The following is an 18490-nucleotide window of genomic DNA, read 5'->3' as shown; positions in this document are numbered from 1 at the left end:
CTTAAGGGGGGAAAATCCGTTTGTGGAGGACACGCTCCCGCAGGTAACCCCTCGCGGAAAATGACCCCAACTACCTTTGGCCAGGGATTGCCGCTGCCACGCCGGACTCCATAGCCACGGTCCTGAAACGCCCCGCCGGGCAGGCCGGACCAATGGACGCCGAGCTCGGCCGTGCGTCACGCGACGCTGGCCAATCGCGGAGGGCCACGACCGTAGAAAGGCCGGGCGCGGCGAGGCTGGGCGCTGGGCGGCTGCGGCGCGCGGTGCGTAGTCTGGAGCTATGGTGGTGGTGGCAGCCGCGCCGAACCCGGCCGACGGGACCCCTAAAGTTCTGCTTCTGTCGGGGCAGCCCGCCTCCGCCGCCGGAGCCCCGGCCGGCCAGGCCCTGCCGCTCATGGTGCCAGCCCAGAGAGGGGCCAGCCCGGAGGCAGCGAGCGGGGGGCTGCCCCAGGCGCGCAAGCGACAGCGCCTCACGCACCTGAGCCCCGAGGAGAAGGCGCTGAGGAGGTGGGCGAGGGGCCGGGGTCTGGGGCCAGATCTGAAGCCGGGACTAGGGGCAGGGGCAGGGGCCGGGAGCGGGGACCCAGCACTGGCCGCCCTGCAGGGCTCCGTCGCCTTTGGCCTGGCGGGTCGGTGCCAGCGTGGCGCGGGGCGGGGCAGGAAGCCCCGACTGACCGGATCCGCCACGCTGGGAACCTAGGGCGGCCCAGGGCTCTTTTCTGTACTTCTTAACTCTCTCGTTAGAGATGACCAGAGCTGGGGATGCGGGCACCTGTCTTCCAGGCCCTCTTGCTGTGTGGCCGCAGACTGGTGGTTCAGCCTCTTAACTCGGACATGAGGTCGAATAATCTGTTTTGGTTTACTGCTATTTCTGGAGAGGCGCGGAGCTGAAATAACAGAGCTGTTGAAAGGGCTGGGAATTCTGCGAGGCTCACTGGTCTAGCTCAGTATCTGCGTTCTTAAAATGGAACCTACTTCATGAGGTCTTTGGGGAGATTGAGACTTGGATATAATGTGCCTAGCACGTAGTCCTCCGTAAATGTTCACTCTTTTGTGATCATTGTGCCTTCTGTGATTTATGAAGTGTCTCTTCTGAGTTAATTCTTTAAAAAAAAAAAAGTGTCTCCTCCAACAGACACGGACCCATCAGCAGGTCACTGCCTAGGATCTCAACACTAGAGATCAGGGAGTGGCATCAGCCTCTCCCTTTTCTAAATTGGACTTGGGGACGGAGGGTTGATGTCATAGCAAGATTGCAGCCTTCACTAGATTAATGAGGCCAGGTTGGATCCTGTTTAAGAGAACTGGAGACAGGAAGCAGCGGGGGAATAGATGGGGAAAGAGGAAAGTTCCTTATGATGCAAGATGAATAGTGTGTGTGTCCAGCCCCAGTGCTGTGACGGGGGTGAGTCTGAGGTGGACGGATGATGCAATATAGGAGAGAATAAAGCAGGTCTTCGAGCTAGATTGACAGAAGACTGTATTTTTTATTTTGTTTTATTGAGGGGAGGAGCCTGAAGTGTATTTTATCATTAGTCTGTCTTATACTGTAAATAAAAATGAAAGCACCAGCTGGTAAAGTTTTCAAATAAAGACATAAATAAGGTTTGATATGACTCAGTGTGGTATGTTCCTTCTCTTCCTAGGAAACTGAAAAACAGAGTAGCAGCTCAGACTGCCAGAGATCGAAAGAAGGCTCGAATGAGTGAGCTGGAACAGCAAGTGGTAGATTTAGAAGAAGAGGTAAAACTACTTAAGGTCAAACTCTTTTATCCATTGTATACCCTTCCTTGGTGAATGTTCTGATATTTGCTTCCCATCCCAAGTTGTTTCAGCCCCTATTAGAATACAATTGAATATGTGATTAAAAGTTAAACTAGGCTGGGCATGGTGGCTCATGCCTGTAATCCCAGCACTTTGGGAGCCTGAGTTGGGCAGATCACTCGAGGCCAGCAGTTTGAGACCAGCCTAGCCAACATGGTAAAATCCCGTCTCTACCCAAAAATATACCAAAAAAAAAAAAAAAAAAAAAAAAGCCAAGCGTGAGTGCCTGTAGTCCCAGCTACTCGGGAGGTTGAGGTGGGAGGATTGTTTGAACCTGGGAGAGGGAGGTTGCAGTGAGCTGAGATCGCACCACTGCACTCCAGCCTGGGCAACAGAGTGAGACTCTGTCTCAAGAAAAAAAAAAAAGTTTGCTGGGCACCGGGGCTCACACCTGTAATCCCAGCACTTTGGGAGGCCAAGGTGGGTAGATAACTTGAGATCAGGAGTTCGAGACCAGCCTGACCAACGTGGTGAAACCCCATCTCTATTAAAAATACAAAAATTAGCCGGGTGTCGTGGCAGGCACCTGTAATCCCAGCTGCTCCGGAGGCTGAGGCAGGAGAATCACTTGAACCCAGGAGGCGGAGGTTGCAGTGAGCTGAGATCACGAGATCATGCCACTGCACTCCAGTCTGGGCGACAGAGCAAAAACCCTGTCTCAAAAAAAAAAAAAAAAAAAAAGTTAATCTAAGTTAGGACAGACAGTTGGTGAAGTGGTGAAGCTTGTTGAGGGCAGAAGTGATTGACTTTGTGGCATTTGGTGCTAGATGTATCTCAAAGTAGATGGATTTAACAATGTTTATTGAGTTTGTAGTAAGAAATTAGCAAGGGCTAATAGGAAATAATTGCTTAAACTTTACATTCTTCCTGGCATGGCCAGAAATTCACTAAAGGTTCCTTTCCCCCTCTAGGGTCCACCTGTTAATCGATCTTAAATTGTTGCCAATTACACATCTTGAATACATAGAGATTATTTATATTGTTTTTTTAACCCCTTGGTCAATTTGCATATATTGAGCTTTTTAAAGTTTTAATCATTAGTTGGTTCTTCTAAGAATCATGAGTCAGGAGCAGGGATTTTTTTTAACTTATTTTGGATTTATAGTCACCACTACCACTTTTATTATTACCTGCCAGTTCAAGATAGTTATTTATTTGTATTTTATATTATTTATTATCATCATCATTATTTTGAGATGGAGTCTCACTCTGTTGCCCAGGCTGGAGTGCAGTGGTGCAATCTCGGCTCACTGCAACCTCTGCCTCCCAGGTTCAAGCAATTCTCCCTGCTTCAGCCTCCACATTAGCTGGGATTACAGGCACCGGTCACCACATCCAGCTAATTTTTGGATTTTTTAGTAGAGATGGGGGTTTGCCATGTTGGCCAGGCTGGTTTTGAACTCTTGACCTCAGGTGATCCACCTGCCTTGGCCTCCCAAAGTGTTAGGATTACAAGCGTGAGCCACCGAGCCTGGCCAAGATAGTTTTAAAAAAAAAATTATATCTACATTAAAGCCACAAGTCACCCTTTGCTGAAGTCAGTATTAGTAGTTGGAAGCAGTGTGTTATTCTTGACCCCATGAAGTGGCACTTATTAAGTAGCTTGCTTTTCCATAATTATGGCCTAGCTTTTTAAAACCTACTATGAACACCACAAGCATAGAGTTTTCCAAAAGTTCAAGAAGGAAAGGAAACCAATTATACTGAATCAGGTAGATTCTTAACTGAAATAATTAGATGTTTTAATAGCCTCTTATGAACTTTCTTCCAGAACCAAAAACTTTTGCTAGAAAATCAGCTTTTACGAGAGAAAACTCATGGCCTTGTAGTTGAGAACCAGGAGTTAAGACAGCGCTTGGGGATGGATGCCCTGGTTGCTGAAGAGGAGGCGGAAGCCAAGGTAAATCATCTCCTTTATTTGGTGCCTCATGTGAGTACTGGTTCCAAGTGACATGACCCAGCGATTTTGTTTACAGTCTGGACTTCTGATCAAGAGCGTTCTTGAAATTTTCCTTCAGTTTTAAGACATTTTCATGTAGGCAGAGTGTTCTTCCCCTAAAGGCACTTGACACTCATTTTTTAAGTGTGTAGTGAACAGTACTAAGATCTAATAATGAAAACAAGTTACATGGCTCCCTAAGAACAAGTACTAACAAATGCAGTAGCCAACAAGATTACCATGCAATCATTAAGGAGAACCAAAGTAAGAGAGCCACTCAAACCAGACTTTGAACGCTACTAAAATTAAAGTAGTTCTTTGATGAATATGAATGAGTAGGGAAAGGATTCTTTGTGATAGTGATACCTCTGCGGTAAGAGAAGGGTGGTATGTGAGTTTTAGTCTACAGATTATGGCAAATTCAGTGACAACAATCAAATGGTCTAAGATTGACAGTAGCACAGTTTTACTCTGTGAAGGTAATGTTCAGGACAAATTTCAAGAAAACTAGAAAACCATTCTTTACAGCTGAAATCTTTCCCGAACCATTGTTATTTCCACTTTTAAGTCCTCAAGAGATGAGAAAAGGGAGGTAAGGCTTCCTTATACATTTCCTGCACAATGAAACATTTTTCCTCCTCCAGGCAAGGATTCAAGCAGAACTGGCAAATATCTTATCTTGCTCTTCTCAATAATAATAATGTTGTTAGATAATAAAGTTCTATAGCAATTTAACCCTAGAATCTTTTTGAAAAGTAATTCTTTAAAGTTGAGAATCACAGCTGTCTAGCAAGCATTTCCTTGGGCACTTGAAGCTGTTTATTCACTTTGGTCTTTCCTCCCAGGGGAATGAAGTGAGGCCAGTGGCCGGGTCTGCTGAGTCCGCAGCACTCAGACTACGTGCACCTCTGCAGCAGGTGCAGGCCCAGTTGTCACCCCTCCAGAACATCTCCCCATGGATTCTGGCGGTATTGACTCTTCAGATTCAGAGGTAGGGATCATTCTGACTTATTAAAGAGCTATATAACCAGTTAATTCCATCTGTTTGATGCTTGACATCCCTAACTAGACAGATGAGGGTTGAAGTTAGTTTTTGGTGGGGTTGGAGGTGAACATCAACTACCTTCCTAGTTCCAGGTAATATAGGACATGGAGTGAAGTGTAGATAAATGGGTCTGGTGGGTCCCGAGGTCATCTTATCACATAATGACTAATTTACATTATGGAACCCAGTACAAAGTGTTCCAGTTAGATTTTCCATTGTATTCTGACAGTTGTACTTCATTTAATTTTTGCCTCTTACAGTCTGATATCCTGTTGGGCATTCTGGACAACTTGGACCCAGTCATGTTCTTCAAATGCCCTTCCCCAGAGCCTGCCAGCCTGGAGGAGCTCCCAGAGGTCTACCCAGAAGGACCCAGTTCCTTACCAGCCTCCCTTTCTCTGTCAGTGGGGACGTCATCAGCCAAGCTGGAAGCCATTAATGAACTAATTCGTTTTGACCACATATATACCAAGCCCCTAGTCTTAGAGATACCCTCTGAGACAGAGAGCCAAGCTAATGTGGTAGTGAAAATCGAGGAAGCACCTCTCAGCCCCTCAGAGAATGATCACCCTGAATTCATTGTCTCAGTGAAGGAAGAACCTGTAGAAGATGACCTCGTTCCGGAGCTGAGTATCTCAAATCTGCTTTCATCCAGCCACTGCCCAAAGCCATCTTCCTGCCTACTGGATGCTTACAGTGACTGTGGATACGGGGGTTCCCTTTCCCCCTTCAGTGACATGTCCTCTCTGCTTGGTGTAAACCATTCTTGGGAGGACACTTTTGCCAATGAACTCTTTCCCCAGCTGATTAGTGTCTAAGGAATGATCCAATACTGTTGCCCTTTTCCTTGACTATTACACTGCCTGGAGGATAGCAGAGAAGCCTGTCTGTGCTTCATTCAAAAAGCCAAAATAGAGAGTATACAGTCCTAGATAATTCCTCTATTTGTTCAGATCTCATAGATGACCCCCAGGTATTGTCTTTTGACATCCAGCGGCCCAAGGTATTGAGACATATTACTGGAAGTAAGAAATATTACTATAATTGAGAACTACAGCTTTTAAGATTGTACTTTTATCTTAAAAGGGTGGTAGTTTTCCCTAAAATACTTATTATGTAAGGGTCATTAGACAAATGTCTTGAAGTAGACATGGAATTTATGAATGGTTCTTTATCATTTCTCTTCCCCCTTTTTGGCATCCTGGCTTGCCTCCAGTTTTAGGTCCTTTAGTTTGCTTCTGTAAGCAACGGGAACACCTGCTGAGGGGGCTCTTTCCCTCATGTATACTTCAAGTAAGATCAAGAATCTTTTGTGAAATTATAGAAATTTACTATGTAAATGCTTGATGGAATTTTTTCCTGCTAGTGTAGCTTCTGAAAGGTGCTTTCTCCATTTATTTAAAACTACCCATGCAATTAAAAGGTACAATGCAGCACCCTTGTTTGATTTCTTCTAAGGGCCGTAAGTCTTGTTTTCTCCCTAGATGTTTATCTGTGTGCTGTGGTAGGAATTAATCCAACTGAAGTGAGCCTAATGCTTTTTAAAGTGACTGAAGGCTTTTCCACCTTAATTACTGCCTGCTTTAATTCTGGACTGCCATAAGTGATATCAGCTATAATTTGAGCAGTTACTATCTTTCTGAGACAGATTCTTGAGCCTAACTGACCAATATCACAGCTAGTAAGTGGAAGAGCTAGAACCCTAACCACTATTTGCTACACCATCTTATAAATGTTAAACAAGGACACACCATCACATATCGAGATTCTCTTGCCCTTATTATGGGAATTAAGAGCATTTTCTAGACTGAAACTCCCTATTTTCAACTCTGCCACTGGTAAGCTGGGTAACCCAGGGGTTATATATAATCACTTATTTCCTCATCTGTAAAGTTGGATAATGGTATCTCTAAAGGTTAAGATTCAAAGAGACGATGCATTATAAGCATTTAGTATACGCTAGGCACCATCCTAAACACTGGAAAGTTAGTTATTATCTCCTACTCCACTTTGGAAGGGTTTTAATCTCTTCCAGAATTATATTTACTCAAGAATTTGTTTCATCAAAGAATAAACCTCGGCCAGGCGCGGTGGCTCATGCCTGTAATCCCAGCACTTTGGGAGGCTGAGGCGGGTGGATCACGAGGTCAGGAGATCGAGACCATCCTGCCTAACATGGGGAAACCCTGTCTCTACTAAAAATACAAAAAATTAGCCAGGCGTGGTGGCGGGCGCCTGTAATCCCAGCTACTTGGGAGGCTGAGGCAGGAGAATGGCGTGAACCCAGGAGGCGGAGCTTGCAGTGAGGGGAGATCGCGCCACTGCACTCCAGCCTGGGCAACAGAGCGAGACTCCGTCTCAAAAAATAAATAAATAAATAAACCTCTTCAAGAAAGAATCCTAGTGATATTAATACAACTCCCAAAGACTTGATAACCTCCTCATCCTTCATAGCATCTTTTCCTTGGAAATCTTACAAGGTTTTACAGGACTTTACTTATTTATAAAAATTTCACCTATGCCAGTAGATGAAATCATTCTATGCCAATTTAGCATTTAAATGCTATGTTCCCAACTTACAAAGACTAACTCTGGGGAGGTCAAAGTGAATGAGTAGAAAAAAGGCAGGATTCAGAGAATCCCAAGCAGCAAGGCAAAGTGGATTATAGAATACCTTTGGTGTAGGCCAGGTGCAGTGGCTCACGCCTGTAATCCCAACACTTTGGGAGGCTGAGGTGGGCGGATCACCTGAGGTCAGGAGTTCATGGCCAGCCTGACCAACATAGTGAAACCCCGTCTCTACTAAAAATACAAAATTAGCTGGGTGTGGTGGCGCATATGCCTGTAATCCCAGCTACTCAGGAGGCTGAGGCGGCAGAATCACTTGAACCCGGGAGGCAGAGGTTGCAGCGAGCCGAGATCGTGCCATTGCACTCCAGCCTGGGCAACAAGAGCGAAACTCCATTTAAAAAAGAAAAAAAAAAAATAGAATGCCTTTCATGTAGTGACTGGAAGGCAAGTCAGCTAGCTGCCTTCAAGATCCGGTCGTTGAAGCCAGGGCCCAATCCTGGTGCTCAGCAATACAAACTTGCTTAGGCTCTTAAATTTCTTCAGAAACAGGCCAGGCATGGTGGCTCACACCTATAATCCCAGCACTTTGGGAGGCCGAGGCCAGCAGATTGCTTGGTTCAAGACCAGCCTGGACGACATGGCAAACCCGTCTCTCCATGAAAAGTAAAAAAAAATAGCCAGGCATGGTGGTGTGCACTGGTGGTCCCAGCCACTCAGGAAGCTGAGGTGGGAGGATCGCTTGAGGCCAGGGGGCAGAGGTTGCAGTCAGCCAAGATCGCAGCGCTGCACTCCAGACTGGGTGAAAAAGCAAGACCGCCTAAAAAAAAAAAGGTTCTGTATTATAAGAACAGCCTCCAGCTGACCCCATGATTGAAAACTTTATCTCACCTGATTTTCTATAACTCTGCAAACCTTAGGGCCAAGAACCTATTTAGGAATTGTATAGGCAGATGTAATTACAGATGTACTTTATCCTCTATCATTATAGCACAAGCATCTGGAGGTTGAGGCTCAAGTTATTTATATTCAGTGATACCACATGAAAGAGGCAGCTGTACTAACAGGACAGGACATATATAACCTGTGTAAATTATCAGGGTTTTCATTTCCTGCACAGATGGGTGGAAATTACTAAACAGCCTTGAGAAAACACCTGGTATTCATGGACATTTTCATACTGAAACACCAAATTGAATGGTTAGAACCAAAAATCAAGATATTCCCACAAAACCAAAGCCAGAGTTCCATTAAATGCAGAGGGTTGTCTCAGATTGAAGAGGCAAGTGGTAAGATGCCTGCATGCCATTTCCCTAGGCCCTGTCACACCAATCTATTTCTCTTTTTTTTTTTTTTTTTAAAGACTGAGTTTCGCTCTGTCGCCCAGGCTGGGGTGCAGTGGCATGATCTTGGCTCACTGCAACCTCCACCTCCTGGGTTCAAGCAATTCTGCCTCAACCTCTTGAGTAGCTGGGATTATAGGCACATGCCACCACACCCAGCTAATCTTTGTATTTTTAGTAGAAATAGGGTTTCACCACGTTGGCCTGGCTGGACTCAAACTCCTGACCTCAAGTGATCCACCCACCTCAGCCTCACAAAATGCTGGGATTACAGGCGTGAGCCACTGCACCTGGCCCCCTCCTTGCTTTTCTACTAGATATGTTATTGGAGCAGAGAGAAAGTAGGAACAGAACTGTAGGCAGAAGGTAATACTGCTTACTCCAGGCACACTTTAAAATAATCAGTTACGTTCCAGTCTCCTAAGAATTCAATTCTCTTATGACATAAAGTTCATTAAGAAACAGGAAGACTGGGCCAGGCACGGTGCCTCACGTCTATAATCCCAGCACTTTGAGAGGCTGAGGTGGGAGGATGGCTTGAGCCCAGTTCGAGACCAGCTGGGCAACAAAGCAAGACCCCATCTCTAAAAAATAAATACATTAAAAAAAAAAAAAAGCAATAGGAAGACTGGCTTGTTTACCCAACCAAACAGTTGTTGAAGGAAAACATCAGTCTTTTTTGAGGCAGGGTCTCACTGGCACTCAAGCTGAGCTGCAATGGCGCAATCATGGCTCACTGCAGCCTCTAACTCCTGGACTCAGGCCATCCTCCCCCCTCAGCCTCCTGAGTAGCTGGGAACAGCCACCACACCTAATTTTTAAATTTCTTATAGAGACAGAGTCCCACTGTGTTGTCCAGGCTGGTCTCAAACGTGTGGACTCAAGCAATTTTCCGACCTCAGCCTCCCAAAATGCTGGGATTATAAGCATGAGCCACTGCACCCAACCAAACATCATTGTCTTGCTGGAGCTATAATCCAAACACTGTTCTAATTACAACTACTTCATCTCTAAGATGCTACTGGTAGTCTGAGGAACTAGGGAATTAACACAGCTATAGGATTTGTACCAAACTGATACATACTAAACCATGTTTCCTCAAGGAGTTTAATGTTAAGACTGCTTTAACTATATTATCAGTTATTTCAACAAAATCTAAATGACATCTTAGATCGGCAAAGACTCTAAAACCAACTGGTCAAGTGGAAAGAACACTGACCCGAGGAACAGGATGACACGATCTACTTAGGCTTTAGTTTCCAAACCTGTAATTAGATTATTTTTAGCTGTGATTTCCAAATTTTGATTAAAAACAAAACATCATGCAGCCGGGCACAGTGGCTCACGCCTGTAATCCTAGCACTCTGGGAGGCTGAGGGTGGGTGGATCACAAGGTCAGAAGTTCGAGACCAGCCTGGCCAATATGGTGAAACCCTGTCTCTACTAAAAATACAAAAATTAGCTGGGCGTGGTGGCACATGCCGGTAGTCGCAGCTACTCAGGAAGCTGAGGCAGGAGAATCGCCTGAACCCAGGAGGCAGAGGTTGCAGTGAACCGAGATTGCACCACTGCACTCCAGCCTGGGCAACAGAGGGAGACTCCATCTCAAAAAAAAACCCACCATGCTCTGCTTTTTGTAGTTGTATCCCAAACTTAACTCCTCCTGCCCACCAAATCAGGAATGCATTTATCAAAGAATGTAAATATGCAGGCAATACTGCCACCCAGTGACCTGTCAAGTCTTAAAGGAACCGGCTGGGCATGGTGGCTCACACCTGTAATCCCAGCACTTTGGGAGGCCAAGGCAAGCAGATCATCTGAGGTTAGGAGTTCGAGACCAGCCTGACAAACACGGAGAAACCCCGTCTCTACTAATAGTACAAAAAAAATTAGCTGGGCATGGTGGTTCGCACCTACAGTCTCAGCTACTCAGGAGGCTGAGGCAGTAGAATCGCTTGAACCTGGGTGGCGGAGGTTGCAGCAAGCTGATATTGCACCACTGCACTCCAGCCTGGCGAAAGAGCGAGACTCCGTCTCAAAAACAACAACAACAACAACAACAACAAAAACACAAAAATTAGCCAGGTGTGGTGGCGCATGCCTGTAATCCCAGCTACTCAGGAGGCTGAGGCACGAGAATTGCTTGAATCCGGGAGGCAGAGGTTGCAGTGAGCCAAGATCACGCCATTTGCACTCCAGCCGGGGCAACAAGCAAAACTCCGTCTCACACGCAAAAAAAGAAACAACCATGTAAGTGAACATCACTGGGTTTTCCATTCCCCGTTTTCAAAGATCCTCAACCCCCTCTCTATGAATTCTGTATGCCACTTCCAACTCTACATTTGAATATATATATATATATATATATATATATACTTTTTTTTTTTTTTTTTAAGAGAAAAGGTCTTGCTAACATTGTCCAGGCTGGTCTCTCCTCAGCTTAAGTGATCCTCCTGCCTCAGTCTCACAAAGTGCTGGCACAGGTGTGCACCATCGTACCGGGCCCATTTTAACATTTTTGAATACACAGTTACCACTGCCATCTAAATACTAACAATAGCAGTGAACTGCTCTGAGTGGAAAGCAGTCTATGGGTTTTAGAATAGCAACACATAGCCTGCCTATTGTGGGAACAGCTAATTCAAATATGATACTTAGCTTTATCCCAACATAATCATCCCTTCAGGATAAATTTAAGTCCTTCACTGATATGAATGCTGCTTCAACTACAATTCAGAGGAAAGGAGATATCTGATTTCACTATTTAAGTGGAGTAATACAAATATCTCAAAAGTCCAAAACACTTAAGAAGTTTTATTGAAAACGATAAAATACAGAAACACCAGATTCTCATTTTAAAGTAAAATTAACAGCATCTTCCAGAACATTCCTAGAACTGAACCATTCTTGTCACTATTGAAAAACAAAGCCAAGTTCCAAATCCAAAATAATAAATGAACGTGCTGATAAACATTCTTCTTATGGTTCCAGCCCCTACTTTAGTTATTTTCCTAAATTTTACATGTGTACCTTTTCAAGAAAGAGTAAGTTTTTTAAGTGATCAATATTTATGAGAACTGGACTTTCTTAATATAATTACAAAAAAAAAAAAAGAACCCAAAAAACAAAAACCACAACGCACCCTACTCAAACTCAGATAAAATACACATTTGTTCATTAAAGCTCACCTGCTTTAGAGAATTTTTTCTCTTCACACATTAGCACAGTAAGCCAATGTTTGATCCATGCTGCAAAAGCTACACAAAACGAAAAGCCCTGGTAACTCCCTAGGGAACTATTAAGGCATAGCAAACGCAAAAACCTTATGCTACAAAAGTAAAACAAAAAGCAGAGGCATTGGGACTGTGGAGACGGCTCAGATGAATAAGCACCACAAGGATAAAGAAAACAATTTTTGTAGAAACATATGCAAGAAGATAAAGTCCAAAAAAGAACATAAAACATCAATTATCCTGCAGAAATAATTATCATGTCAGGTAACTTGACTACTGAAATAAGCTCTGTTTGGATTTTAATTAACAGAATCTTAATTCTCTCCTACATTTACCGGTAGTATCAGAGCCTTGTGTTGGGGGCTTGTTTCTTCCTTTTCATCATAAGACCTTTAGTCGGAGACCTGCCCAGCAATTCCTGTAGAAGACAATCTTGGTGTGTTTTAGGTCCTTCTTTGGAAAGCTGTCATCTCCCTTTCCACCTAAACACTAACTCTACCTCTGGGCAGTCACTTCATGTTTTTGTGTTGCACTAGAACACATTTTTCAGCATGGAGATTTATTTAAGGCTCATACTTTACAAGTTGGTCCCATCAAACAATGACTACAAGGCAGAAGTTTATCAAATGGCATGAATCAAACACTTGCACATTTCAAAAGAATACAGTTTACATTCATCTCGAAATCTGAGATTAAGAAACTATTAGCTGGTTTCCAACTGCTTTCAATACTGGTTTGAAGTTTGAATAATTTTACTGTATAGACATTAAATATTTTGTTTAAATATTAAACATTAAATCTTTTCCTGACTATCCAGACAGAAAGAGAAAGCAGGAACAGGCAAAGAAGCAACAGTCCAATTAACAGACTTGTGACTTCTACGCCATCTGTAACAAGGGGAGGGATTTCAGTAAGGGTTCCAAAAACGCCTAGAAGGTGGTTTCTAAAAATTCACCTTTACGTGGCATAAGCCATTTTTTTCTACGAAAGGTATCTGATTCCTACAAAGGGGGAAGAAACCCAGAAAACAAAACTGGGGTGGTGTCCTGTTGTGTGATGGAAGGGCATTATACCATTACACTCATTTAATAACTTATAGAGGATACTCTGTAGCAATAAAGAAATTGTCATTTTATTTTGCCCTATCAGCCCCTGCCACATAGAAGAGCTCTTCCTGAGAAACTAAAAATTTCAAACCTGGCTATCCTCAAAGGACACCTGAAGCCTGGTTTGGGTACTCAAGAAGATGAAGGCTTCCTGCTAGCAGGAAGCAATTCTCCACTACCTTTTAGGTTTACTGCACGATAGTCTAAGCACCAGTCAAATTGGCTATTTCAGTAAACCTCAATGTCACCTGCTCATATATTTTCAGCTAATCTTTCACTGTTTTCTATATTAACATTTAAAAACAACTTGCTGGTTGCGTGCCGTGGCTCACGCCTGTAATCCCAGCATTTTGGGAGGCTGGGGTGGGCAGATCACCTGAGGTCAGGAGTTCGAGACCAGCCTGGCCAACATGGCAAAACCGGTCTCTATTAAAAATACAAAAATTAGCTGGGCGTGGAGGTGGGCACCTGTAATCCCAGCTACTCGGGAGGGTGAGGCAGGAGAATTGCTTGAACCCGGAAGATGGAGGTTGCGGTGGGGGAAAAAAAAAAAAAAACTTGCTAATACAAGTATAACTTTTTAAAAAAATTACTAAAGTTATCAATGCTGGGTTTAGCTGACAAAGCACTTCCTTAAGATGAACTAAAGGATGCTTCTCCCACAGGCAAATTGCAGATGGGTTACCTCATAATCTTTTAACTATCATTCAAAGTCAATTAATTTGTAAACATTACTGAATAACTGGGCTTATCAATTACGCAAGGGAAACCAAGGAGCAACAGTGGCACAAGGCAAAAAAGCCTTAAAGGAAAAACTTTCTCTATATTTTCATAGTCAAAGAGGAGAGCCACAATACTATCGGCTATTTAATCAACAGAGCTATATTGAATTGATAACTAAATTACAAGTTGCTAAGAAATTAAATTTCTTAGCAACAGGCTTAAGCTACTGCTGCTCTCTTCCCTTCTTCTCCCCAATTATATATAGTCACCACTGTAAACAGCTCATATCTACACACTAAGCTGTGACTTAACTGTCAGGATACAGTTGTAGGAGCATCCTTCTTAATCATCTTTTTTAATTCAAGGAGAATATTCTCCAAGTGTCTGAATAGTTTAGACAATGTGACATATGATTTAAGTCACCCTTACACATACAGCTTCTATACTTGTCTTTGAAGAGAATGTAAACCAACATTCCTTTAATAAGCCCCACAGAAAACTGCTTTTCCCTTGAGACAAACTTCCTTGGCAAAAAGGTGAAGTCAATAAATGGCTACCCAAAATAAGAGTCCCACCCCCAAATCACAGGTGGAGATATTATTACACCCGTCTCATAAAACTTTCAAGTCCCTATACTATGCAAAGAGTCTCATAACTGAACACAGGATTCTTCTAACATTTGACAACTTTAGTGTAGAAATTGGTTTCTAGAGTTCCATCTCTTCTTCTGTGCTAGTAGCTGTCTCCAAACTATTATAAAGAGACATCCCTGTTTGCCGAGGTTCCAAAAATAGTTCAGTTCTCTGAGGGAAGGCAGTGCCAGCAGCTGCATGCTTAGCTTGGCTCTCTCCTATATAGTTCTTAGTATTAGAGGATGGCTTTGGCTTATCAGAAAGGATTTCAGGGAGGGGTTTCCAGAGAACAAGCTCCATGGAAGGACGGCTCCTAAGACATAAAATACAGACTTTTATCAAAAAATTGTAGGACATGAAAACAAAAGCTGTAGGTTGAAAGGCCAACATTACCTAGTATCTTAAGGACTAATGATAGCAAAACAGGAGATTTAGAACACACAAACTGATCTTTACTTTCTTTTTTTTTTTTAAGAGATGGGGTCTTGCTGTGTTGTCCACGGTGGAGTACAGAGGCACAATCATAGCTCACTGCAGCCTTTAACTCCTGGGGTCAAGCAATCTACCCACTTCAGCCTTCCCAGTAATTAGGACTACAGGCACATACCACCATACCTGGCTCCAACTGATCTTTAGAAAGGCCCCTCAAATACATAACACTGCATACTTCAACATGTATATTTAACCAAATCAAGTGGTTGTAATGATGCTGTGATTGGAAGTATTTAAAAATCCAATATGAAAACGCAGAGCCCTTGATTGTTGGAAATTTTTTTAAGTTGTGGTTAATATTACATGTAGGCAGCTAGCTCATACTAAATCATTATAAATGAAAAGGAAACACTGGACAAACATGCTGAAAGTATCTCAGATGCCTTTTAGTATAGGTACAAAGTATAATGCTTTATGGGCCAGGCACGGTGGCTCATGCCTGTAATCCTAGCACTTTGGGAGGCCAAGCCAGGCAGATGGTTTGAGCCCAGGAGTTTGCAACCAGCCCGGGCAATGTGGTGAACCCTGTCTCTACAAAAAATACAAAAATTAGCTGGGTGTGGTAGCAGGTGACTGTAGTCCCAGCTACTCGGGAAGCTGAGGTGGGAGTATCACCTGAGCCCGGGAGGTCAAGGCTGTGGTGAGCTGTGATCATGCCACTACACTCCAGCCTGGGTGACAGAGTGAGACCCTGTCTCAAAACACAAAACAAAACAAAACAAAACAAAACAAGCTTCATGGTTAAGGCAAAATGACTATGTTACACACACACTGTGGCAGGGATGGTGTATGGGCCCAAAGACGAAGCAAAAATAAAACATAAAATAATGAGATACCCTTGGCTGGGCGCGGTGGCTCACGCCTGTAATCCCAGCACTTTGGGAGGCCGAAGAGGGTGGATCACAAGGTCAGGAGATCGAGACCATCCTGGCTAACATGGTGAAACTCCAACTCTACTAAAAATACAAAAAACTAGCCGGGTGAGGTGGCAGGCACCTGTAGTCCCAGCTACTCGGGAGGCTGAGCAGGAGAATGGCGTGAACCCGGGAGGCGGAGCTTGCAGTGAGCCAAGATCAGGCCACTGCACTCCAGCCTGGGCAACAGAGCGAGACTCCATCTCAACAACAACAACAACAACAACAACAACAACAACAACAACGAGATACCCTCAAAGGCTAGCTTCTGGAAAACTACCAAAAGCAGAAAGTGCTATATTTTAGGCTGGAGGGCAACGTGACCAGCTTACTTCTGGCTATTTACCCACCCTTAGGGATGGGTACTTAATTATAAGCTCAAGATAGGACCCTAATGCAAAACCTCTGTGATCAAAGACCAAATAGCAGCTGAACTTCTAGCACAAATCATCTCCACTGTATCCAAAGGTAATAATGCCTCATCTATCTGCCCTCACTGACTGGTGTCCTAAGAGGCTTTTTCAGATACCTGAAACTTGCCCTTATTGAGTGCCAACTCGATCTAAAGTCTTTCCTAGGCACTTTATAACTAACTTCCTTACTATTTTACATAGTGAATAATGACAATTTGAGATCACGGAGGCTTCACGGACTACAGGATTACAGAGCTGGGCTAATCATTACTCAGGGGCCCCAGGCCACTTTACTTTTTAGGTTATTGTGTTTGCTTTCCAGTTTCCTCTCTTGTCCTCACAGTGTAGTCACAGCTCCCTGTTAGGAGTTTTGTTTGTTCTGCTCTCATTTGCTGTTTCTGCTTCTACTCTGATGATCTAGGAAACCAGATAACTGAGCTCATAAACTGTGTTTAGATTAAGAGCAAAACAGTTCTGCTAAAGGCCTGGAAGGACTATGCTATGAGCCAAGAATATGAGCTTTGTTTTGCAGTCTTTGCAGCAACTGCTTTCACTGTTGGGCCACTTTATTTTTTTTCCTAGGCCGCAATGTTGTTCCTGGGTCACTTAGAAAGCCAGGTAAACAAGAGCCTTTAAAATGTGGTTCCTGTATCACAGGAACTTGAGAGTGGGCTCTCTTGCCAGTCATCTCATTTCCAAATAGCAGACTGCAGTCCATTTCAGGTCTTCAAAGGAACCAAAGAGTAAGTAGGCAAGGCAGCCACTTCCCCATACTTCAAACTCCTGCTTGTAAAGCACTTTGCTCACCCCTAATGAACTAGGAAAAAGCCAATCTCCAATTGCCTGGTGATCAGGAGATAAAAAGAGCTAATGAGGACAGGGTGGGCAGAATCTAGACATTGGGTCTTCCCTCCAAGATCATAATTAAATAGAAATCAGGTACCAAAACTTACATAGACTCAATCATTTTCTTTGTAAAAACTTCATCAAATTCCCTCTTCAAACCTGTTTTCATGGTATCAGAAAGGACAAGACTGGGGAGATGGTTAACATTTCTGTCAGCTTCAACTTCTTCATCTTCATCAATTATCCTAAATCAATTAAGGCAGCACAAGAAAGAAAAAATATTTAGTCAAGCTATTATATATTCTAGTATTTGGACAAAATTTTAAAAATAAAAAAGGATAAAAGCAGTAAGTAATACAGCAATAGACCAAGCAAAAAATGAGGCTATACCTGAGTATAAAAGGTATACTCAGGCTGGGTGTGGCGGCTCACAGCTGTAATCCCAGCACTTTGGGAGGCCGAGGCGGGCATATCACCTGAGGTTAGGAGTTCGAGAAGAGGCTGGCCAACATGGTGAAACCCCATCTCTACTAAAAATACAAAAATTTTTCGGGTGTGGTGACACATGCCTGTAATCCGGCTACTCAGGAGGCTGAGGCAGGAGAATCACTTGAACCCGGGAGGCGGAGGTTGCAGTGAACCAAGATCGTGCCATTGCACACCAGCCTGGGCAACAGAGCAAGACTCCGTCTCAAAACAAAAAAAAACTATACTCAGAGGGTTGTTCAACATTTCATTTAATAAAAAAGTTTTACATATAATCAAATCTGAATAATATTTTTCAGAGAATTATCACACAAACCAAAATTAATATTCAGAGGCAGTAAGTGAAAACGCTCAGTAGTTCTATGAGAAGAATTCACTTTAAAAGCACATACTTCGGGGCCGGGCGTGGTGGCTCACACCTGTAATCCCAGTACTTGAGGAGGCTGAGATAGGCAGATCACCTGAGGCCAGGAGCTCGAGACCAGCCTGGCCAACATCACAAAACCCTGTCTCTACTAAATATACAAAAAAAGGCCGGGTGCAATGGCTCATGCCTGTAATCCCAGCCCTTTGGGAGGCGGAGGCAGGCGGATCACAAGGTCCGGAGTTCGAGACCAGCCTGCCCAACATGGTGAAACCCCATCTTTACTAAAAATACAAAAATTGGCCAGGTGTGATGACAGGCACCTGCAATCCCAGCTACTCAGGAGATTGAGGCAGGAGAATCGCCTGAACCCGGGAGGTGGAGATTGCAATGAGCTGAGATCGCACCACTGCACTCCAGCCTGAGCAACAGAGCGAGACTCTGTCTCCAAAAATAAAAATAAAAATACAAAAAAAAATTTGGCCAGGTGCGGTGGCAGACACTTGTAATCCCAGCTACTCAGGAGGCTGAGGCAAGTGAATTGCTTGAACTTGGGAGGCGG

At 43.7% G+C, this 18490-nt stretch overlaps 2 protein-coding genes across 5 annotated transcripts in view; one reads left to right on the top strand and one right to left on the bottom strand.

Moving 5' to 3' along the window:
* Positions 1-18490, bottom strand: part of CCDC117 (coiled-coil domain containing 117) — a 49218-nt gene that overhangs the window by 21363 nt on the left and 9365 nt on the right. For 3 of the 4 annotated variants that reach the window (XM_003820171.5, XM_014343267.4, XM_055105908.2), the window contains 2 exons: positions 17186-17323; positions 11514-14726 (listed from right to left, as the gene is read on the bottom strand). In XM_003820171.5, coding sequence (XP_003820219.1) covers positions 14489-14726; positions 17186-17323 — 376 coding nt within the window. In that variant the 3' untranslated portion in view covers positions 11514-14488. Of the gene's footprint in view, positions 1-11513; positions 14727-17185; positions 17324-18490 lie in introns of those variants that run through there. The other variant, XM_008973575.6, reaches the window with a different exon arrangement.
* On the top strand, positions 215-6241 carry XBP1 (X-box binding protein 1). The gene is given in 6 exon segments (XM_003820174.6): positions 215-507; positions 1647-1743; positions 3596-3724; positions 4609-4668; positions 4671-4754; positions 5069-6241. Coding segments are annotated over 6 exon segments (1155 nt in total). The 5' UTR covers positions 215-280; the 3' UTR covers positions 5627-6241.

The sequence above is a fragment of the Pan paniscus genome, chromosome 23 (genome assembly GCF_029289425.2).
Source record: "Pan paniscus chromosome 23, NHGRI_mPanPan1-v2.0_pri, whole genome shotgun sequence".
Lineage (NCBI taxonomy): Eukaryota > Metazoa > Chordata > Mammalia > Primates > Hominidae > Pan > Pan paniscus.
This window is presented reverse-complemented; position numbering and strand designations above follow the sequence as displayed.